We start from the raw sequence: 24,131 nt of genomic DNA on the forward strand, positions 1-24,131 counted from the left end.
TAAATAATTCAGGTCAAAGGTCATTTAAATCCCATCACACACATGCACTACTGCAACATCAGAAAAGCACAGTCATAATTTAGAGGCGACTCCCTGCAAACAGACGAATCAAAATGGTTTGTATTTGCCGTTTTTAATTGTCACAATATATTCTATTTTATTTAACATCAAGTTTCAGATATACACCGTGGTGTCTTGAAATGTAAATCATGTTAAGATTTAAAAAAAAAATTTTTTTAATGTTTGTTTTCTTTTACAAATTTATAATATTTTATTTACTGTGGTGTTCTTTCTTCACATATTTACAAACTGATTGAATGATTGTTTGTATGTTTGGGTAAATAAAGCATGTTAAATGACTACATGATGTTGTAGGCTAGTTCTTTAGTTGCGATAGCGTAACCCTCCTCGCGGCCGTCGGAAGGAGGGTTACATTATCGCAACTAGCTAGTTCTTATGCTGGAATTATAATAATAGGCCAAGACAGAGGAAGGGAATCTTTTGAGAACAAACTTGTAAAATAAAGCCCATTGTTAAATAGTGCTAAATTGGGGCGCTGTACTCCGTTTGTTTGAGAAAAGAACCGGAGTACAGCCCCCCAGTTACTAAGTCTACACAAACATATGGTCCAATTTATTTGCACAGAATTTACTCTACTGGGTGCACTATACCGCTTGCTAAAAAGTAAACAACAAATAACAGATAATTATCAAATATAAGGTCTAAAAAACTAGACTTGGTCAGTTGACAGTTGGTATAAATTGTTTCAAATCAGTCAGGACACTGTTTTTTTCACATCTGATTATGAATAATCATAATAATAAAAAAATCTTCTGAGAGTAATCTTTGATTCTTTTTAATCAAACCTCATTTATTTGTCATTTCAGCATGGTCGACTCAAAGTGAAGACAACCGCTGAACAGCAGGAGGCCAAGAGAAAAGAAAGAGAGAAGAAACTCAAAGTGTACTCAGGAGCTACTCAGAGAATCATTCAGAAAGTAATTAAAAATCAATAATAACTTCTTGTTCCTACATGACACCTATTAAATACTAAAAGACAATTCTTTTTTGGCATATTTGATGATGAGATCATTTAAAGGGCCGTTATCATGGTGACGTTCTTGCGTTTGCGCGTGCTGCGCAGGCGTTGCTCTTTGGCTACAATATGTTTGTTAATTGTACGTTTCCATTGTTCGGCAGTTTGGACTTTCGATATGGAGCTTCAAATGGGCGGAGGTATACTAAGTTATACACAAGTATCATGACAGGGATTCAAACCCACACTCTGCTGCTGACAACCCCGGAGCTTGGGTCCGGTGGACTACAATTCTTGGCCACGACACGCAACAATAATCTGATTTGTACTTTTGTTTTGTTTTATTATTGCCAGAGAAAGAATAGAGAGTTTGATGAAGAGGCCTTAGAATTCACCAACCAACTCCTCTCAGCAAATCCAGATTACTATTCACTCTGGAACTACAGAAGAGAGATATTCCTGGAGCTTACTAAGACTAGGTTTGTTATAGACCCAGTAACTGGGGGCGCTGCTCTCCTTTAACAATTTTGTTGACATCTGTGGTTCGTACTAGCACCCCAGATAACAGAACTTCTTTAAAAAGGCGTACAGTGCCCAAGTTACTGGGTCTATGTTTATCAAATACTTTCTCCTACTTTGTAATTTGAGTGAGGTCAGAGCATAGCACACACCGCCGCAACCTTACCTTCGTTTTATTACCCATTGTGTGTTTAGTTTAAGCTGTTTAACCTTTTAGCTTTTTTTAAAGAAATTTTATACTGTACATGTTCTAGTGCAATTCAACCATATCGGTTGTCATACTGTTCATTCCTTTGTAATGTTTTTATGAAATAAACCAATAAATATAAACAAAAAAGTATAGTTTTTGTCAGTAATTAGGTAAACCAATTCTGTAAGGAATTTCTGGTGAAAACATGTGAATAATCTTGAGAAATTCTTGAGAAATGTGGTTGTGAGAAAAAATTCTTGTAATTTTAAAAAATCAGACATGAAGGTAAATTTGGTCCGTGAGTGATCGATGCACCATACAACCAATCTTTACTTAAAACGTTCAGTAATATTTAGGACTACGTATAAATCTCTTTTGAGTAGTGTTGGTTGTGAAAAGGACCAGTGATTACCAACCATTGATCCTTTTCAAAACCAACTCTACTCAAAAGAGTTTAGAACACGGTGCTGTCGCAAACCTCACCTGATTATACGCCCCATTAAGCAAAGTTTCAAATCCAACTCATTAATTTAAAAGTTATTTAATTTGTTTACCAACTATTTTTCCCAGTCCTTCTGAAGACCTTCAGGGCAGATACAGTAAGGAGCTGAGTTTTCTTGAATCTTGCCTGATGGTCAACCCAAAGTCTTATGGTGCATGGCATCATCGTTGCTGGGTTATGGAACACATGCCAGAACCAGACTGGAGTAGAGAAGTCTCATTGTGCAATAAGTACTTGGAATATGACGAGAGGAATTGTGAGTCACATGTTTGTCATTCTCAAATGAAAGCAATCGCCAATTTGTCCAAAACTTTTAATGGCAAAATATGAATCAGTATTTAATTTCGACCTTGCCAATCAAATCTGTCATCTCTGGATGACTGAATAGAACTTTGATTCAGTTTGAATCTTATTTGCAAAAAGCTGTCTGCAATTCTGGTCTGTTTGTTTGCTTGTTTGTTTGTTTAGATGATCTTGCCGTCAAGGGAATTCGGCAAACTCCCACAAGGGTATATAAACACCAAATTGGCAAAGGCCAATCTCATATTAACATTGGTTTAACGTCTATGATTATGAATTGCACAAATCAAGAAATTGTGAAGTTCAACAACTAGACAACAATACTTATTCTAGCCGCTGTGAAATCTGTAAAATCAAACTCACAACCTTGTGATTGCAAGTCCTGCAGTCTAACCGAAGGACCACACTTTGGTGAGACAATATTGCCATTTTTAAGTAGTGTGTAATACAGTAATCTGTCAAACTTGACTGATTTCTTGATCTTTTAGTTCATTGTTGGGATTACCGCCGATTTGTTACAACTAAAGCTAAGATTGAACCATCCGAGGAACTCAAGTTCTCTACAGCCAAGATATCAACTAACTTCTCAAACTACTCCTCATGGCATTACCGGAGTAAACTTCTTCCGTTACTGTATCCTGATCCTGAGAATAAAGGACGGATCAAAGAGGAAATACTGCTGCAAGGTACGAGACAAACTTTGAATAAAACTCAATCACAGTGCAAATCAAACAAAATATAGGTCAACACTTTTAAAATTGCCTAAGGTTTTATTGTGTAGAAATATAGACCAGATATTTTTACTTTCACTTGTTACTAACTCTGCCTGCTCCTTTTTGGTGCCAGTTTCACATTAGTTTTCGTTCTTGCTGCACAACAGGCAATTAAGGGGGTCAAGTGAATTTGAGTTGTGCCAACTGGTCAGGGCTGGATAAGAAAAAGACGAGAAAGAATTTCATCAACTGTCAAACTTGTTTTTTTAAAAACATTTATGCCAAATGAATTTCACACAGTGGCTTAGAAAAGTACAGAACTCCAGGAGTGCTTTGAGTCGCAGGCAGCGCTAACACTAACCCTACTGACACCCTTGCAAGCTAGATCCACAGAGCTGCATTGATTATGCAATTCATGACCAGCACCAAGACAATGGTCTTCTCTTCTTTTTAACAGTCTCTTTCTTGCCTCCGTTGTTTCTACAGAATATGAACTGGTCCAGAATGCCTTCTTTACCGATCCCAACGATCAGAGTGGTTGGTTCTACCATAGGTGGCTCCTTGGAAGAGGTTAGTAACAAGGTCAAAGGTCAACATTGAAAACATGAATTGGTGATTTTTTTTATATTTTGTGTTAAAACCAAATTGTGTTGTAAAATGGAATAATTTTAGTATATATCAGACAGCAGAGAATTGTCTTCCTTAAAATAATTGTGGATTTGTTTTTTTTAAATGGTGAGAAAACTGATTAACATTGCTTTTGGGAATGTGTTTGATGTTAAATCTTGGAAGGATGACATTTCTTCTGAGTTTATTTCATTCAATTGTACTTGCATCTTGGACTTACACTGTATAAAAAACATACAAAAATCTTGTACAATATAGTTCTAACAATACTTATAATGATTGTTGAAAAATTGCTTTTCATGTCACATAGACATCACAAAGTGTTGTTCCATAAAAATCCAGAAGTTAATAAGTTAATAAAAATACATACATTTATTTTTATTTTTATGAATTCCTTGTTTTCACTGACAGCTGACAAACCTCAGGAGATCCAGCTACTCTACGTTTCCAGAAACCCAGCTCGGATAATCGCAGTCTTTGCTCAACCCATTAATCTTGCTGAGAATTCTTCAGAGATATCTGTGACTATTGATGGAGAGAACAGTCTCGGTGCTTGGAGGAACTCAAAAGGAACAAAGGAACACGCCTTAGTGTGGGTATCCTTGGATTAAGAAGCAACGAGGCAGTGTTGTTGACGGGAGTCGGTGACTTGGACTCAAGTGGGATTCGAGTCACCAATTTCATTTACTTGCGACTTGACTTAACTTGGCTTGGGGCAAAACTACTTGTGACTTGACTTGACTCGTGCAAAAATCACTCAACAAGAATAATTTTGATTTTACGACAGTGCAGTTATTATATAGAAGAGTTTGCGGTAACACCATGTAATAACAATCTCTAAATGAGTTGGGGTGGTTCTGAAAAGAACCGTTGGATTAACTCGACGTTTCGATTAGTATGCTCTGATCGTCTTCTGGAGAAATGGAAGATGATCATTTCTCCAGAAGACGATCAGAGCATACTGATCGAAACGTCGAGTTAATCCAACGGTTCTTTTTAGAACCACCCCAACTCATTTAGAGATTGTTATTACATGGTGTTACCGCAAACTCTCCTACATCTTATTTCCACCATGCAAAGTTTCAAATCCTACTTAGTGCAGTTATTGTTTAGAATAAATCTGGGAAGTCTAGTCTTCGGCGTTGATGCCAACTATCCCTATGTTTTTGAGTGCTCAGGGATATGCAGATGTACAAGTGCACCTGCCTATTGATATCTTTGAACAGGATTTTATGTGACTTGACTTGACTTGCAAAACCTCAACTCCTGATTTGACTCCTGAAAACTTTACTTGTGACTTGACTTGAGCAAAAGTTACTTGTGACTTGACTTGACTTCGGAAAAAAAAAGACTTTTGGTTATACAGCACTGCAATGAGGATTACATTGGAATGATATAAAATGTCGTTTTGATCAATTCTAATTTATTATCAATTAATTGGTGGCAAAAGGTGGCAATGTGAGCTGAGTATTATACTTTCCTGAGTTAGAATAATTTGTTTAGATACATGAAGTGAATGCTGATGTGTTAACAGCCTCCCATGATGTGCATTTATCAATGAAAGACACTACTGTTGATAGACAATGCAGGATTTCTGAAGGTAAGAATCTTACAATGAGTGGAGAGTGTTGCTTAATTCAATGTATCGATGTGTAATTATTTAAAGGGAGCGTATAATTTTTTTTTTTTCTCCGTTCAATTGTTTTTATCCTATATAAATGTAGATATATGCAATAAAACTAACCTGTGAAAATTTCACTTCAAAAGTTGTTAAGCGTTTTTGAGATATCGCTTAAAACTTGGAGCAGTTTAGTCCTTGCAGGAAAAATAATGCGTAATTGGAATACACAATCATGCAGAAGACAGTTCTCAGATTGAAATGTTTTTAAATCTCTCTCTCTTAAACCACAATACTTAGGAGGGAATTGTTTCTCAAAGTTTTATACATTATCAGCAACTGAAGTGCTTCTCACCAAGTCAGTTTTTATGATCATTAACTTCTTGGAGTCATTACCAAAGGTATACCCTCCTTTAAAGCCATTATACACTTTCGGTAAACAGTAATGTCCAAGTCCCACACTTCGTGTATCACAACTTCTATATCAAATAAGAAACCTGTGAAAATTAAGGCTCAATCGGTCATCGGAGTCGGGAGAAAATAACGGGAAAACCCACTCTTGTATCCGCGCGTTTCGCCGTGTCATGACATGTGTTTAAAATAAATCCGTAATTCTCGCTAACGAGAATTTATATTGTTGTACTGTTTTCTCAAAAAGTAAAGCATTTCATGGAATAATATTTCAAGAGAAGTCTTTCACCACTACCTTCTGTAAACCCTGTAAGTTATTTGTAAATCTGTGAACTTTTTATTTTTTTTTCTGTACCGGAGGGGTCCAATGGCTTTAATCTTTTTTATCCATACCACATTGCTTCAAAGTGAAATGTTTCTTGTCAAAAGCTGTCGTACTAACCAAGTAAGTTTTTTATTGTCTTTAATTTTTAGGAGTGTTTAACGAACGTATCCTTTCACTTTTAAGTTGGTTCCTAATATCTTGACTTTGATGTTGATTTCCAGATGAGACTGAGTCCTGGAGTAGGGACACAACAGATGCAATTGGCCTCTTCTCTGCACAGCTAAGTGTAGAGAAGTCTGGGGTCCTGACCCAGGAACTAGAGTCATGCCAACAACTACAGGAGTTGGAACCTGATAATAAATGTAAGGATTTGAAGTTTTGCATGGTGGGAGTACAATTAAGTGAGGATTGCGATAGCACCGTCTTTCCTGCCTAAGAGGATCGGAGCATACTGATTGAAATGTTGAGTTGTCAACCACTGGTTCATTTCATAACCAACACCACTCAAAAGAGATTTACACATGGCGCTACCTGCAAACCTCACCTCATTGAAGTAAATGGGTCTAAATAATTAATACCACTTAAATTCAGGTCCCTTTCTAACCCTCCAGATCCACCCCCCCCCCATACAAATACAAACCCCCTTGAAGATTATGCATTGAAGTTAATCATGTCAAATTGGAACTTTGTTCATCGAGTAAAGTGGGGCAGTGGGGTTGGCTTAGTGGTATCTTTCCTTGCCTTCTACCTTAAATCCCACAAGGGGTACTATGTGGATTGGGTTTTCAGTCCCTACCTGACTGCATAATTCTCTGGGTTTTCCTCCCACATTTAAAACTGAAACCTCTCCTTTGTCATTTCTGCATTCAGTTTTTGGCTTGGTTAAAAGATTAAGTTCACTTTCCTTAGTCCTTGGATTCACAACCAGAATGAAATGAAAGCTTCAGCCCATCTAAGAAGATCTTAATCTTAGGCCAATCTAAAGATGACATGTTGATGTTGACTTGACTCATTAAACTAACGAGACATCATTATCTCCCCTCCATCATCGTTCTAGGGTGTCTCCTGACCATCATTCTGCTCATGAGGGCGGTAGATCCTCTGCGATATGAAGAGGAGACTCTACGCTACTTCCAGACACTACTCAAGACGGACCCCTGTAGGGTGGGGTACTTCAAGGACCTTAGAAGCAAGTTTGTCATCGAGAATGAAATCACTAGAAACATGCAAACTGGTAGCAGGGAACTGGATTTATCAGATAAGGTATTTATTTTCAAGATTGGGAACTTCAGTTAAAGGGAAGGTAAATGTTTGGCAATTACTCTTAAAATTAATGGCAGTTAAAAAAGTGTACAGCAGCTTTAGATAGTATAAAGCATTTTGAGATACATTTCACTTTGAAGTAACGTGGTTATGAAAAACAATATTAGTTTTTATCCCCGTATTCCCATTTGGGATTATTCTACCTGCTTGGACATATTTACTCCAGATTTTGGGCGATATCTTAAAAACCTGACCACCTATAATTATATATTCATTTTTGTAAGATTAAAACAATCGAACGGTTCCAAATACCTCAGGTATACTTTGCCTTTAACCAAAGTTTTTTTTAACAAGTTTAAAACAAAATTGTAGATTCAGCTTTTTAATCTTGGATTGTTTCAGGAAATCTTTGGCAGTGTTAATTTAATGAAATTTAGAGGCAGACACCACATCAAATGAGCACATAAGCAACATGTTAGAACTTCACAGCATATCCTTGTGATCAAACATTTTCTACTGTAATTTCATTCAAAATAACCAAACTTCTAATTTCATCTTCCTACAGCACCTTACCAGTTTATGCCACACAGAGCTAATGGTGCTAATGACCCAGGTCAACTTATCATCCAATCAGCTTTCATCTCTCAAAGGTTGCCATGCATTGCAGTGTACTCGCACCTTATTGGCCGACAACAACACCCTGGAAGATCTGACAGACCTTCAATATTTGCCCGACTTGGAAACGTTATCAGTGAAGAACAATTGTATCTTTTTAATGATTTATCTCAAACAGGGGAGTGTTTTTGTTAAGATGGGTGGGTTCAAATTTAATCGAGTCGAATGGGGACTTTTGAGTCTTACACATATTGCAGTTTGCTATAGAAGGGTATGGGATTGTAAGGGTTAATTATAACTTGTAATGAATCGATTATTTCCCTTAACTTGTTGTATCAGCTATCAAGACAGTACAGAATCTCCAAGCATTACAGTCCTGTGCGAGACTACAGAGTTTAGACGTGAGCTCCAACCCTATATGTGACATTCCAGAATTCAAAGCCAGAGTGACAGAATGTCTTCCAAAGCTTGTTTTACTAAACGGAGAAACCATTTGAAATGTTATTTATGTGCATATTTTTGTTGTGTCCATTTTATAAACACTAGTTTGAAAACAACTGATGTAGCAGTCGATCGATATTCAACAGACCTTATGCACATGACGTCATTTCAGTAGGGCGCCCTCACCTAGAGGGTAAAAGGAGGTTGTTCATTGGCAAATACTGTGCGCCGCGCGTACAAATCTGTGCGTCTCGATTGTTTCGTCACCGTTATTCCTCTAAGATGGCGGCTGGATGACGTCAATGCATAAGGTCTATTAGCAATCACTGTGTCAATGAAGACAAATTGCTTGAGTTTGTTAAATACACGAACACTGCTCGCCTTGGTTAAGTCATCAAACGAAAGAAGAGAAGATCTGAAAAGAGTTCTCAATATTTATCTGTTGGTCATTTGGTGTTTTTGTAACAAAAAGTGTCTCCTAATGATTGTGAATATGCAAGTGGTATACCTAATGGCTTCCTCTTTTTCTAAAATAATTGCAGACAAACACCCAACATATCCAGACAGTTTACTCTGCAACAACATTACTTCCAAAGAAGTATTACAATAAAAATGCAACAAATACAAAATATAATCGCATGTTACAATTCATGCCTGTGAATTTACAACTATTGATTTCAATTACTTCGATAATAGCACCTCTTAACAGTAATAACAACAACTGAAACAAATGTTGCTACAAAATCATGTCACTAGACCCCAATATCTTAAAGCTGTTAAGCAGAAGAGAAAAAAATGCTCAGCAAATTTTGTTGCTTAGCGAAAAAAGAAGGGGGTAACCAGTCACAATAATGTCAACGTAATGGAATGTTGGCTGGTAACATGTTTCTGCCAAGCAAAATTTGTCTGTGCTTAGTAAGCTGTTGTGCTTACATGGTTTATAAAAATAAACTTATGTGTCCATAATATATTTGAAAAAATCAACATTAATCAAGGTTTAGATTTGAGAAAAGCAAATCATGTTTGGCAATTTTTAACGCTGTGAATGAAATAATTAGGTTAACAACCGGTGTACAAAAATATAGCGTTATTATTTTGACAGTGCATTTTGGTGTCTTGTAAGAAATTATTCCATGTTAAATATAATAAGTGTAAAATGAAATTGATAAACAAAGTTGTTTGTTTTACTTCACAAACCAAAAGACCAAGTAATTATTAATAACCAATGCTTTGAAACTTTCTCTAAAAGATGGCCAGATCATATTGTTCCAAACATCATGTAAATCATTTTTTCCTCAAAAATCACCACAACTCAAAAGGTTGCAAGTTCGAATCCTAACAAACTAACCGCTGATTTCACAATGACTAGAATAAGTATTGTCATCTAGTTACTGAATCACAATTTCTTGGTTTTTGCAACCCATAATCATACCAGTAAAGCATTGTTTGTATGAGAGAAATTTGCTGTTGCCAGCTTGGTATTTAAAGACACTGGACACTATTGGTAATTGTCAAAGACGAGTCTTCACAGTTGGTGTATCTCAACATATGCATAAATAACAAACCTGTGAAAATTTGAGCTCAATCGGTCGTTGAAGTTGCGAGATAATAATGAAAGAAAAAACACCCTTGTCACTTGAAGTTGTGTGCTTTCAGATGCTTGATTTCGAGACCTCAAGTTCTAAAACTGAGGTCTTGAAATCAAATTCGTGGAAAATTACTTCTTTCTCGAAAACTACGTTACTTCAGAGGGAGCCGTTTCTCACAGTGTTTCATACTGACAACAGCTCTCCATTACTTGTAGCCAAGTAAGTTTTTTTGCTAAAAATTATTTTGAGTAATTACCAATAGTGTCCACTGCCTTTAAATCCCCTTGTGGCAATGTGAAATATCAATGTTTAACGTTACTTTTTTTATTAAAGGCATTTAATGTTCTTTTTATCAATCTATGTAATAAAAACAGTTACTACATGTATATGACTGTCCTTTCCTAATCATCTACATGCAAGTACAAGTCCTAATTCTTTGTTTTACTGAAGTGTATGACACATTAGCTGTGGTGCCCACTGTAAAGTTCCAATAAAAATTGACATTTTCCTCATAGAGGTGCACCTTACCAGAGAAAAATTGCTGTGCCCCTTTGAAGACACTGGACACTATTGGTAATTGTCAAAGACCAGTCTTCTATTGGTGTATCTCAACATATGCATAAAATAACAAACCTGTGAAAATTTGAGCTCAATTGGTCGTCGAAGTTGCGAGATAATAATGAAAGAAAAAACACCCTTGTCACACGAAGTTGTGTGCATTTCAGATGCTCAAATTCTAAACTTGAGGTCTCAAAATCAAGTTCATGGAAAATTACTTCTTTCTCGAAAACTAAGTTACTTCAGAGAGAGCCGTTTCTCACAATGTTTTATACCATCAACCTCTCCCCATTACTCGTTACCAAGTAAGGTTTTATGCTAATAATTATTTTGAGTAATTACCAATAGTGTCCACTGCCTTTAAGAGCAAAGTGCAAGGCCTGACACTGACTTACTTTTTTTAGAACAAGACCCACATCTAATAATAGTTACTCCAACATTATTGTACGTTTACTCTTATCAATGCAGACACATTCTGAACAGTTTAACTACAACTAATACCTACTGAACAAATGAAGAAACTTCTGAAAAAATGTACTTTACAAAAATAAACTTAATCAAAGGATTTACATAATTACAAAGCCAAGAAAATTCAATGTCTTCAATAACTTCTTAATTGCACTTTCTTTTTGCAAGAGGTGGGAAAAATTGCTAAACAAAGTAATTATTTAAATAATATTTCGCTGGCTGAGGGCTTTAAGCTGGAGGCTTTTTATCTTAGATTCTAGTCATCCCTTAATTGTCTACTAGTTGAGAATTCATAGTTATTTTACTCGACTGTCATCAAGCGTCATCACGGAGAAGCCTTTTTACATTTCTGGCATTCAAACTACATGTAATATAACCTAGCCTCGCTACCATAGGCAGCGCGCCGTATCGTTGCCTCTGGTCACTAACCCCTGGTAGGGATGGACTAAAAAAACAACAACACTGATTTGACTCCCACAAGTGTCTAATTTGCGTGCTTGCTTGTTCAAAACTTTCAAGCGCTTGTAAGACGCTCAGTATGTGCATGTGAAAATGCAAGTATTTTGATGTGATTCACTTTCAAATGCATCATGATTTTAGACCGTCTCCCTAAACTGCATGCAGTTAGACATATCACAAGATCAAATAAGAATGAGAGGGGACCAGTTGCTCTTTGACTTGATGCTTCTTTTGCGTGTGACCATACTTAAGCCGGCGCATAGAGTGGATCTAGCACACTTTAAATCTAGCACACTTTAATGAACCAATTCCAGGGGTTACGAGTGAGCAATGCATGCTGTGAAAAAATGGCCAGCGAGATTGAACACCCCAGGGAACGAGGTTGAATAATAGTTGGGTCCCTTGGATCGGGTTACTGCCAGTTTCAATGTTTACGGAGTGGAGGGGATCGGCACCGTATTAATGAGGAGGCTGATGTGGTTTGGTCATGTGGAGAGAAAGGAGGATGCCAACTAGGTCAAGAGGTGAACCAAGACATCCCCCCACTGAGTGAGAAGATCAAGGAGCGCCGGTTGCGCCTTGCTGGTCACCGTCTATGGCGTCCAGAGCTACCAGTCAAAAAAGTCATCGTGTGGGAGCCCACTCACGACAGGCGTGGCCCCGGAAGACCCACCAAGACCATGCTCAAGACCCTGATTGAAGATGCAGGAACAAGGAGGAGCTATTCAGCTGTATGCAGGATAGAGTTGTGTGACGTGTCAGACATCGAGCCAGACTCAAACATGCGGCAATGTGACAACTTGGGTCGACTGAGTGAGTGAGTGAGTGTAACCAATAATGTCGAGATACCAGACTCGATCAATCTTTCCCAAGCAAGAGCCAATGGGTAACAAGATTCTCGCTCATTTGATGCCTGAAGAATTATGAAAGACAAGATGTCATTGTTACAAGGTAGATGTTCCAAATGTCAACCAAACCACCATCAAACGATACTGAACTTTATCAACGAAGTAATGGCACACCATCAGCATCAATAACACTCCACAAGCAACGATTACAACTGAGCAAACACGCAACTAGGCATGACACTCCTCTCTCAATACCCCTGGACAAGAACACCCAACCTACAGAACCCTATCATAAAGGTGGAGCACTTATGTGAACCTACCAACAGCAACTCTCTAAGGACCTGAGGATGGTTGGTATTGAAGAAAGAGTTTCAAGATCGCCTTGACAGCACATACACCAGGCTTCTTATGAGGGTGCAGAACATCTCATGGCGTGAGCACAAGACCAAAGAACAGATCTACGGAGACATTCCACCAATCTCTACTACTGTTGCTCAAAGCAGAGTCCACTTTGCAGGTCACTGCTTTCGTGCCAAAGACCAGGTCATTTCTGACGTGTTATTTTGGAGACTGCCATGCCCTTATAGAGGACCTCGACCACTCAACTACATCGACGTGATCGGTAGAGACAGGGAGGCTGAAATCGTGGACCTTCCAAACTTGATGAGGGATATAAAACACCTCTGGCGTGACGTTGTGCATGGAATCTCGGTTGCTACTGCTAAATGATGAAGATGGTATAGGAACAAAGCAACTTCACCAAGCCCCTTAACATGCTGGAAACGAACATCTAACAAAACAAACACAATGTAGCCAGTGAGCAACGCCTGTGCGCTGTACAATGATGGCAAAAGTTTGCCGTATTCCCTTGGCACAAAGGTCACCTAAACAAACAAATGTTCAACATTCCTAGATATGATTTGGAAATTTCATCAACAGACAAACCAAGGTGGAGTCTCGAGTAGTTCTGTTCAAGTCAAAACTTGTTCATTTAGTGACAGAATTAAACTTCAAATAGTACACAATTTCAACGAACTGCATAAACAAAACCTTTTTTTTCTTTCACGAGAAAAAAGAGGCACTTCTTCAAAGGACACTTTCTTTGTGCTCCTAAAATGTAAACCAAAAATATCCATAAAAACCCAGAACAAGGCATCAGAAGTTTGAACAAACTAAACATTAAGTAGTATCGGAAAACAAAGGAAAAGTGACTAGAGCTGGACTTTAACCCGTGTCCTCCAGATTAACTTTCAAGTGCTCTACCAACTGAGCTATCTAGCCATATGTTAGCAGTCTCCCTGTTTGTCAATATCTTTGATCGGGATGCCAGTCAAGCGCCATACAACCTGTAACTGCCATATAGCTAGGGATCACACCCAAATTTACGATACATTGCAAGCGGCAGCACAGGGATCACGATTTGTCTTTGTTCTACCCAAAGTTATTTAAAACTAGCCAAATCAGTTTCCCTTGTGGTTTGATACTTGATAACCTAAACTCAAAGAGACTATTTCATCACTGCATACAACTTGAGCAGCTTGTCATAAAGTAAAAAGTTTTTAAACAAAATGGTTTTTACTTCAACCCTACTGTATTGGTGACTCTATTACCCATGAAGAATAATGATTAACTACTTTCGTAATTTACAAATTGGAATTGAGACTGATCTAACAATGGCAGTCAACTGTTTCTTTTTCACTCAAATACCTTTCGATAATCCTTGAGTTGCAAATTTTCAATGACCTTTTGAATGCTGTGTCTTCAGTGATAGAAAAGTAGCAGCCCGACATTTCAAACCTAGTAGAGTCCTTCTCCAAGGCAGAGTCCTTCTTCAAGGCTGAATAGAAAGACTTTGAAAATAAATTTCTAGTAGATTTTGAGCGCAGTACCCTCAGGGCTTGAGAAGTAGATCAAAGAATCCTGACTTATTTCATTTGGAGACAATCACAGCATTTCTTGTTTACCAGATTTAAAAAAGTCTGAATCAAGAAAAAAAGTCAGACATTTCTTATCCCTAAGCCTATATCAAGTCAATTTGAGGTATGTCAGACACACTAATAACACTGAGTTCTTATTGTGCTTTATCATACCCGATGGGCCTCTTAAAGCGCTCAGTATTTTTCCTGCAAGGTGTAAGGAATCTATTCATATTGTACTATGGCAATACTATGGCAATCCCACCCCAAAAAATAAAAAGAAATAGCTTTGGGTAAATTTGTCTGTATACACACAAACAACTAGGTGAATCACTAGGTGTCAACTAGGTGGCTCACATCACCAAAAGGCTAATTGTAATGCCTCACTGCGATGCCTCACTGCGATGCCTCACTGCGATGCCTCACTGCAATGATGACTGAATTTGACTCAGAGGGTCAATATTCTCATCACTAGCGTAACCAAACTCGGCTCCTTCCTCTGAGCTATCCAAAAGTTCATACTCAGAATTGGAACTTTCTGATGTATCCAGCTCTGGAACTGAAGCAATTGGGATTTTATTGCTTGGAGTTTTCTTTATCTTTGGCTTGATGGCTGCAAAGGAAACAGATGGAGAAGTAAAATTAAGCGTTAAAATATAAATCAAGAAATCATAAGTTCTTATATAGCGCTTTCTCACACCAGATGGTCATATCAAAGAGCTCAGAATTGTTTCTTTGCCAGGTATGCATGAGGAGCTACTTTCTTAAGTATGAGACTTATTTCATGTAATAGTTTACAAGGTGCTGTGTGCTTTTACTTTGGATAAGTGCACTGGGTTCTTTTACGTGCATTACACAACACGCAGGAACAATTAACTTCCAATCCGAAGGACTCGGCAATAAGTGTCTTGTTTAAGGACACAAGAGTCACGACCGGGACTCGAAACCCTCACTCTACTGATCAGAAACTACAGAGCTTGAGTCAAGTGTTCTGATCCGCCCGGCCACGACACACCTTACATAGTAGAAAGTCAGTTGGTAAAACACAACCGTTACTACGCTCCTTTTTTATGTATTTTGTTTTTACGTGTGTGGTGTGTATTGAAAGAGATACTTACGATGTGACGTCTTCTTCTTGATCCCATAACGAGCTTCAACCTCATCGTCTGAATCAGCTTCCTCGTTCCATCGTTCGAAATCCACACCAATGTAAGGCAACTAGGAAAGAAAAAAACACATCTTAATTCAACTTCTGGCTGTTAAAGACACAGGTTAATATTAGCTCTATGAAATTGGGCCCTGTAATATTTTAAAGAAGCAACTCAAACAAGAGACTCGTCTCATCTCACCTTGCTCTTGTTGGCAGCCAATCTGGACCATTTGGACCCGACGCTCTCTTTGTACAACGTGATTAACACTTCACTGCCTGAGGGGACAGCTGTATGGTCTGGCGCCCTCACACGACCATAAAGGTTCAACGTAAACTCGTACATAGTTGCATCTACGAGAGTACTAAAAAAGACAACATATGAAGGTGTTAGGATTTGGAATATGTCCTCCCTGTTGGAGAGAAGTTAGTTATGGAACTAACATCTCATTTGCAGCACATAACTATTTAAACATTTACATTTAAAAAAAATACAATAAAAAAAATTCATCTGGCCTACAAAGCCCTCTGTAATAGTTCTTATATAACAATAATAATAATACAAAAATTAATAATAGTAATCATAGTAATTTATTTATTTATATTTCACCCATTCCATAAAGCGCATAACAAAACAATCAGGAAACAATGAAATAAACAACAACAACATTAAAATGACAATGATTACAACAGCAAAAATCACAAAATGAACATAACAAATTGTTTCAAAGTTAGAAAATACTACAATCCATAAATGATATACACAAGACCCTTACAAAACTTCTCGTACAATTAATGTTTAAAAGGCGTGTATCTCAATTTACAATAACCGTATCATTGCGTTTTACATGACCACAACGTCAGGATACAAAAGGCAGTTGAGCATTGGAATTGGTAACCAGTCTAAAGATTAGAAGCTCCTTGCTTAGGCGTGAAACATACGCCCTTTTCGAAACCACGCCTTCGGCTTTGGAGTCGGCTTCAGGCTCCGTCCTCTCGTCTGAAACCCTGAGCGTGTATGCGCAGCATGCGCAATATTGTCACAAAACAACCGCAGGGCCAAGTTAGCCTGAGCCGAATCCAAAGCCGAAGCCGTGGTTTCAAAAAGGGCCATAAACTACAATAACAAGTAAGTAACTAGTTCTGTTTTTGTATTCGTAAAAAACAAACCTCGTGCTCCATGTTTGAACTTTTGGTGTGTATTTCATTACCTGAAACTAATGCTTGTTGATGTCAGTTTGATGTCATATGTCTGGACTCCTCTGAGCTGTACACTAAGGACGACCGAGTTTGAACGTTGGGACCATAGCACCTTAGGATGGAGCCTGGAAGATTAAAATACAAATTTGTAGAACAATAAGTCGGCTGTGGTGCCCCTACGACCTTCAACAAGGTTATTGGATTAAATACAAGTACAAGTACAAAATTCTACAAAACAAAGTTGATGTTAATGTATATTTGGTTTGCGGTAACACCATGTGTGTATCTACTTGCCAGGTAGAGTTTGTTCTTAGAGAACTGTCTTGCTTTTTAACTATTACCAGGGTGGATGGTATAGAAAATAGACTGGACTACTTCTTTAGCTTATAGGATCATAATTAACTGTACTGCCGCGGAGTCAGTTCTGAATTGGTCTCAACGTTTCGAATAGTTATAAAGCAGGACAGTTCTTTTCAGAACTGAGAAGTCTCCCGAATCTCTGATTATCTACTCCGCTGCAATAGAATAAAGCAAGACAGTTCTCTAAGAACAAACTCTACCTAGCAAGTAGATACACACATGGTGTTACTGCAAACCAAATATACATTGATACCTCACCATGCAATGCCTCAAATCCTATAAAGTTGATGATCTTACCTCGGCAGAGCACTTTCTGGTACATATTCCAATGAAGGCATATCGTTCAAATCCTCCTCAATCACAGGCTCCTCCCCCTCTTTAATCTCACGAATATCAATGACTTTTGTCTGATACTCAACTGTTGATTGGCCTATTCCACCAGCTGGCGGATTTGATTGGCTGCTGAAGAAGCTGAAGTCTGATTGGACGTCGGTGGTCATGTGTTTCTTTGTGTAGTCAATGAGGCGGACGTGGAGCGTGCTTAGCAATTGGTGTGTGCTTTGTGAATGACTCATGCACATCAACTGACTGCAGAGAAATAAAATAACAAATTTACGTCATACATTTTAATAACCATAACTATTTCTAATATAATACTTTTTAGTGATATTTTGTATGTGTTAAAAAGTAAAGACTGTTTTTTTCACCAGGATGACTCAAAAATTCTGAATTCAGATAAAAGTCTTGACATTTCTCATCCCTGTAGTTTTAAGAATGAAATAATAGTTATGTATAAAGCATATTACAAGGAGAGACGGGGGAAATCTTGAAAAGCAGTGCATGGACGGATGTGTTGCTGGTTATTTTAAAATATCTTTCTTACCATATGTATTTCATGACAAACGGTTTCAAACGCTTTTCATAGACCAACTCAAACGATCCAAGGCAACGTGTTCCTTTTAGAGAAAGATAAAGCCTACATACCACTCTACACAGTCTAACATCTGCTGTTCCGCCATGGCTTGAAGATTCTCCATGTTATTGCTACTCAACACTGATAATGCTTGAGCAATGATGTGAACCAGTGGGCTATCCCTGGTCTCCCATAAATAGTCACACAGCACAGTAAGTCCACCCTCCTCACGAATCAAATCTCTATTCCTGAAATCAATTACGTTTTGTTTTGTTTAAAACTTCACACTTAACTATAACTATTTGTTGGCAGGGGCCGTCACGGGTAAGGAAATAGTACACAAGAACTGTCAACGTGATGTGCCCTCCCAGACCCCGCCAACAATGGCATACATGTACATGGACATAAAAAATATAGAAAAGTATGAATATTAACAAATATTCTCTAGACCTTTAATATATCTACATATATTTCCAAGTAGGGTTTGCAGTGCGATGACATCATGTAAAAATCTCTATTGTGAGTAGTGGTGGCTCTGAGAAGAGCTGGTTTCTGCTTGACGTTTCGATCAGTGTGCTCTGACCATCTTCTGGTGAATGCTGGACTCTGCTCTGCTCTACAATAGGGTGTCGTGGCCGAGCGGATAAGAGCACCGAATTCAAGCTCTGCTGATTCTGTTCAGCAGAATGTGGGTTCGAATCCTGGTCGTGACACTTGTGTCCCTGAGCAAGACACTTAACTATTATTGCTTCTCTCCACCCAAGGGTAAATGGGGACCTGTGAGGGCAGAGATGGTTCTTGTGATTGATTTAGCCGAGTAGTGCATTTGTTGCACGAGCCTGTATACTCCCAAGGGAGCTGAGATGGTTTAAGGAGTGAATTAAGGCCCAATGACCAGGGGTAATAATTTGAAGCGCTGTGAGACACCCATCGGGAGTGAAAAAGCGCTATATAAACTCAAATATTATTATTCTCCAGAAGACGATCAGAGCACACTGATTGAAATATTGAGCAGACAAACCGGCTCTTTTCAGAGCCTACACTACTCACAAAAGACTTTTTACAAAAGACTTTCCACCATGCATAACCTTAAGTCTCAACTTGTTTTCAATATTCAACATTTTCCATTTGGCAAACCATAAACAATGTACAGTACAGTAGCATAGTAGTAAACTTGTTCAGTCTTACCCTAGATGAGCAGCCATCTTGTATAGCGCCCTCAACATGTTCATCAGGCAATCTTTATCTTTAACGATACCCAGCAGCTTGCAGAGTGATTTCAATCCACCTGCCTTACTTGCGACTTCTTGATTCCTGTCATAGGTCAAAAACAAATTTGATTGTTAATACCGTGGTTCAATAACGTAAACAAAACAGTATTCAAATTTCATGTTGCTGGACAATTTCAAAATGAAATTCCAATAATCAGCAACAAGGGATTCTAGGATATTATTTACTAATCACTATCGGCAACTAGTGATACTATAAATAAATAATAATAACAAGAAAAGAACTTAACATTGTGCAGGTATCCCTCTAAAAAAGAAAAGTGCTCATAGCGCTTGAGGAGGAAAAACAAATTAGGACTGTGGATTGTGTGAGTATGCTTGTTTGGACAGGTAAGATTTTAAAGTTTTTCCTGAATGTTGTGATGGATGGAGATGATTTGACAGTCAGTTGGAGTTGGTTCCACACTCGGGCTGATGCTACAGAAAATGACCTGTTGCCACAAAGACGTCCTGGGCTGATGAAGCATCATGAACCCATTAGAACGCAGTCCGGTGTATGCTAAGGATGGACGAGACTGATGAGGTAGATTGTCACTACACAGTATTCATACAAACTACTTACTGAGTGTTATCAGCAACTAGTGACGCTAGTGCCGAGCTGGCTTGGTTGATGACGGCAATCGCTACTGACTGATCTAGAAGTCTACACAACGCTTGGATCCCACCATAATCTTGAATACTTTTCTTGCTTCTAATGAAGGAGAATGAAATTACAAGGTGTTATAAAACTGGACAGTAAAGCCAAACTAACTTTCTTAAGGCCAGTTCATACTTCCTGCGAATGCGAATGCGAAGCAAATTTGACGTGAATTTGACGTCACAACCCTCCTTACGCAGCGATTATCGCAAGTGAGTTGAGCAAAGTTGAACTGCTGCGAATAATTTGTTGTGAGTTTGTGACATCAACATTTGTATCGCATTCGCATTCGCAGGAAGTATGAACCGGGCTTTACTCATTCTTGATAACAGTTTTTAAAATTCTCAGCAAACTTACGCATTACTTCCTGATGACATCATTAGAATATAAGGAATGAACTCCTGAAGCCCAGCATCATCAGTCTGTAACAACAACATAAAAAAAAACCCAGGGAGAACATTTTATAAACAAACACACATCTAAACTAACGGCAACACCGTGGTCATCATGATTATAAGGCAGGACTTGCAATCACAAGGTTACAGGTTTGAATCTTATCAAGCTAACTGCTGATTTCACAATGACTAGAATATTCATATTGTCGTCTAGTTACTGAAACAAATCTATGTAAAGTAATACACAAAAACACACAATAAAAATAAGAAGATATATAATCCATTCACCTTAAGCAGCAGCCTGCATAGTTGATGTAAACCTCCAACTCTGCAAACAACCTCACAGTTTCTATGTCATCAATAAAAAATAAGTTTAGAAATTTCATAAATAAATGTATAATGTAGATACTGGATGTTTAACTTCAGGAAAACAAATATGATTTTTTTTTCCAATTCACCACAATTGGCCCCTATGAGTAAAAAGAAATGACCACAGAAAGATCTTAATCAGAGCTAGAATGGAAAAAGAGAGTGAGCCGACAAGTCGTGACCCCAAACTTAAAGGCAGTGGACACTATTGGTAATTACTCAAAATCATTATCAGCATAAAAACTTAATTGGTGATGAGTAATGGAGAGAGGTTGATGGTATAAAACATTGTGAGAAACTGCACCCACTGAAGTGACATAGTTTTCAAGAGCGAAGTAGTTTTCCAAGAATTTGATTTCGAGACCTCAAGTTTACAACTTGAGGTCTCGAAATCAATCATCTGAACGCACACAACTTTGTGTGACAAGGGTGTTTTTTTCCTTTCATTATTATCTCGCAACTTTGACGACCGATTGAGCTCAAATTTTCACAGGTTTGCTATTTTATGCATATGTTGACATACACCAAGTGTGAGGACTACTCTTTGACAATTACCAATAGTGTCCACTGTCTTGAACTTTCAATTGTAAAACATATGGTAATCACATAGTTGGATAAAGACCGGTTCATAGTTCCTGCGAATGCGAAGTGAATGCTGACGTCACAAAATCGCAACAAATAGTTCGCAGCAGTTCAACTCTGCTCAACTCACTTATATCGATGCGAAAGGAGAGTTGTGACATCAAATTCGCTTAGCATTCGCACGAAGTATGAACCAGGCTTTAGACAGTTGAACAATGAGGTGTACTTGGGTTCCCTACACACTGAAAAAACAAACCCCAATATTTAATACAAATGCTTGTGTAGCATTTTACCAAAAATATCCTCGTCAGCTAGACAATAAAACGGAATATTATTAATTTGTTATTACTTTGGTTTTTTGAAGCATCCATACACCAGACCAGTAGCCAGCGTATCAGTGAGTAACTGGTCATCCCGCATCGAGACTAGTAGCTGACATAACGAAGTCACATCAACCTCGTAATCCAACTCGCTGAAATGAGATTAAGAATAAATGACATCATCAACTAATCAAGAAATGAGTGATTGGTCATCCTGCATCGAGACTAGTAGCTGACATAAAGGAGTCACATCAACCTCGTAATCCGACTCGCTGAAATGAGATCAAGAATAAATGACATCGTCAACTAATCAAAACAAATGCAGGGGCTGTGGTTGAAACATCATCAGAGCAACAGGACAAATTTTGTCATAAGGGGAGATTTTTTTTTTCTTATGGGGGGGGGGATAAAAACTAATATCCTTTTATAAGATTACTTTAATATCTTAAAGCTGCTTAAGCGCAAACAAAACTAACTAAGCACAACAAATCTATGCTAAGCAGAACAAGGTTATCAGCCAAAGTACTATGTCACATTTACAAGTTGTGACTGGTATCCTGTTCGTTTCTGCTTAGCATACAATTATTAAGCAATATTTTGTGCTTAAAGCAGCTTCGTGAAATTGGGCCCAGGGGAAACACAATTATAGATTGAGCAAAAACGAGCAGGATACCAGTAACAGCATGGTACTTTTTTTCTGTAACTTTATTCTGCTGAGCATAATTGAGTTGTGCTTAGCTTCTTTTTACTGCTTAAGCAGTTCTATGAAATTTGGCTCCCGTCTTTATACATAACCCTATTCAGTTCTTATGATGTTTGTACACATACCAAATTGTCATCATTAATTCCTTGATCTGTTTGGCTGCTTCGAGCTGGTCTTCCAAATTCTACAATCAAAATAAAGGTAGACTTTGAACCATGATCAGATAGTGTAAGGGGTGAGAGTCATTACTAATGAAAAAGTCTGGAACTTGGATACAAATTCAAAGGTTTGTTGAAATGACGGCATTTCTACTGTTTGGTAACCCCTGGGGTTATAGATTCCAAGGAGCTTTTGGAAACAGTATCCAAAGCACTAGAGAAGTAGACCAATGAGCAGGATTTCTTGATTTGACATGCCAAATATGAAATCAAGAATAAAGAAATCATCACAATCACTATAAAACAGAGGGTTTGTGTGCTTTTTGATGTTTTCAACAGTTTTGTCAAACAAATTTAACTCCTAGATGACATTTTCTGTAAACTTTTTTAAACAACTAAGCACAGTGTAGCCCAAGTAAATATTTGAAGAATTGTTCTTGCTTTGCCAACATGAATAAAAACCTTCTTTAAACATCTTTTCAAACCTGTACATTTTGAAAAAAATATCAGCTGAAAATTCTGGGCAGTAAAGGTATAAAGAGATATCCAGACATGGGGAAAAAAGAAAAAAATGGGGTTTGGGGGTTTTTAACGGTCGGGCGGGGACGATCAACAATTTTGTTTTTATGTGGCCTAATGATGAAAAATAGGAAACACCTGGTACCAGACAATAGACTGTGCAAGTCTCGCGAGAAATTGAACTTCCGGGACCATTGTGGTCCCAACCTAATGGAGTTTTACGTTGGGGAGATTTTGTTCTGTCAATAATTTTAGTTTAACATAAGTTATGACTCTAAAAAGTGAATATGTTCTTGGGAATGTAAAAATAAGTGATTAAAAACAGAAAAGTAAAATCAATTCAACAAATTAACGAAGAAAACTAAAGAAAAAAACTTGACCTCCAGTTTCCGGTTTACTCTAAACAATTAAGAATATTACCCAATTGACGTTCCCATTATCGCTGAACCTATGTGATGATCGCACAAATTGGACGTGATTCACAAATGGGGTTTATTAGAAAAATCATCCAGGTCGATGTCGAACAGCGATCCTCGTCCCGATAAATGTATAATTTTTACGTTAATTAAAACAAAACAATTATTATGTACACGAATTAAAATAATAATTATACAAAAAGTACGTTAAAAATAATAATCTTTAAGAATTTTTTAACAAATAACAGTTTCAATACAATTTGGTTTTGTACAAAAATATACTTTTTTTCGAATTAAGTTCTCGTTTTCCCTACGTGCGAGACTTGCACAGTCTATACATAACTTAGGGGAAGCAATTTAACTTTTTCATGCGCTCACCAGTCACTAGTGACCAGTTAATACCCCTTCAGAAAAATAGTTATAAAATGAAAAATAAAGATCGCTTACACTGTTTTGAGACATACCTTCATTTGAAAGATCTCCGAGCAGAGATGAGACAGCTGATTGGCTGCTTCTGTTGTCAAGGGAACCTCGGTATCATCATCTGGAATTGTAGTTGGGAACACTGTCTGTAGGGAGAAAATCAAACATCAGAAATGGCACTTATTATTTGCCTCCTAAAACCAGGGATGTGAAGAAAAAAAACTGAACTTTGAGCGCAAAGCGGCAAAGCTTGCGACCACAAAGCGGCAAAGCTTGCGACCACAAAGTGGCAAAGCTTGCGA

At 37.8% G+C, this 24,131-nt stretch overlaps 2 protein-coding genes across 3 annotated transcripts in view; one reads left to right on the forward strand and one right to left on the reverse strand.

Annotated features, from left to right (window-relative positions):
* The first annotated feature begins 37 nt into the window (after nucleotides 1-37).
* LOC139934872 (geranylgeranyl transferase type-2 subunit alpha-like) lies at nucleotides 38-10,902 on the forward strand. The gene is made up of 12 exons (XM_071929288.1): nucleotides 38-116; nucleotides 888-998; nucleotides 1,391-1,515; nucleotides 2,316-2,503; nucleotides 3,036-3,233; nucleotides 3,747-3,830; nucleotides 4,299-4,483; nucleotides 5,391-5,487; nucleotides 6,463-6,603; nucleotides 7,299-7,504; nucleotides 8,070-8,268; nucleotides 8,459-10,902. The coding sequence occupies exons 1-12, from the start codon at nucleotides 114-116 to the stop codon at nucleotides 8,614-8,616; spliced, it is 1,695 nt and encodes a 564-aa protein (XP_071785389.1). The 5' UTR covers nucleotides 38-113; the 3' UTR covers nucleotides 8,617-10,902.
* Nucleotides 10,903-11,097: 195 nt separating this feature from the next.
* Nucleotides 11,098-24,131, reverse strand: part of LOC139934857 (putative ATP-dependent RNA helicase TDRD12) — a 40,995-nt gene continuing 27,961 nt past the window's right edge. For both annotated transcript variants that reach the window (XM_071929266.1, XM_071929267.1), the window contains exons 35-47: nucleotides 23,871-23,975; nucleotides 22,439-22,497; nucleotides 21,640-21,762; nucleotides 20,628-20,688; nucleotides 20,302-20,366; nucleotides 19,870-19,998; nucleotides 19,207-19,332; nucleotides 18,090-18,266; nucleotides 17,403-17,693; nucleotides 16,757-16,870; nucleotides 15,748-15,910; nucleotides 15,517-15,616; nucleotides 11,098-15,011 (exon numbers count right to left, since the gene is read on the reverse strand). In XM_071929266.1, coding sequence (XP_071785367.1) covers nucleotides 14,821-15,011; nucleotides 15,517-15,616; nucleotides 15,748-15,910; nucleotides 16,757-16,870; nucleotides 17,403-17,693; nucleotides 18,090-18,266; nucleotides 19,207-19,332; nucleotides 19,870-19,998; nucleotides 20,302-20,366; nucleotides 20,628-20,688; nucleotides 21,640-21,762; nucleotides 22,439-22,497; nucleotides 23,871-23,975 — 1,704 coding nt within the window. In that variant the 3' untranslated portion in view covers nucleotides 11,098-14,820. The remainder of the gene's footprint in view (nucleotides 15,012-15,516; nucleotides 15,617-15,747; nucleotides 15,911-16,756; nucleotides 16,871-17,402; nucleotides 17,694-18,089; nucleotides 18,267-19,206; nucleotides 19,333-19,869; nucleotides 19,999-20,301; nucleotides 20,367-20,627; nucleotides 20,689-21,639; nucleotides 21,763-22,438; nucleotides 22,498-23,870; nucleotides 23,976-24,131) is intronic.

The sequence above is a fragment of the Asterias amurensis genome, chromosome 3 (assembly GCF_032118995.1).
Source record: "Asterias amurensis chromosome 3, ASM3211899v1".
Classification (NCBI taxonomy): Eukaryota; Metazoa; Echinodermata; class Asteroidea; order Forcipulatida; family Asteriidae; genus Asterias; species Asterias amurensis.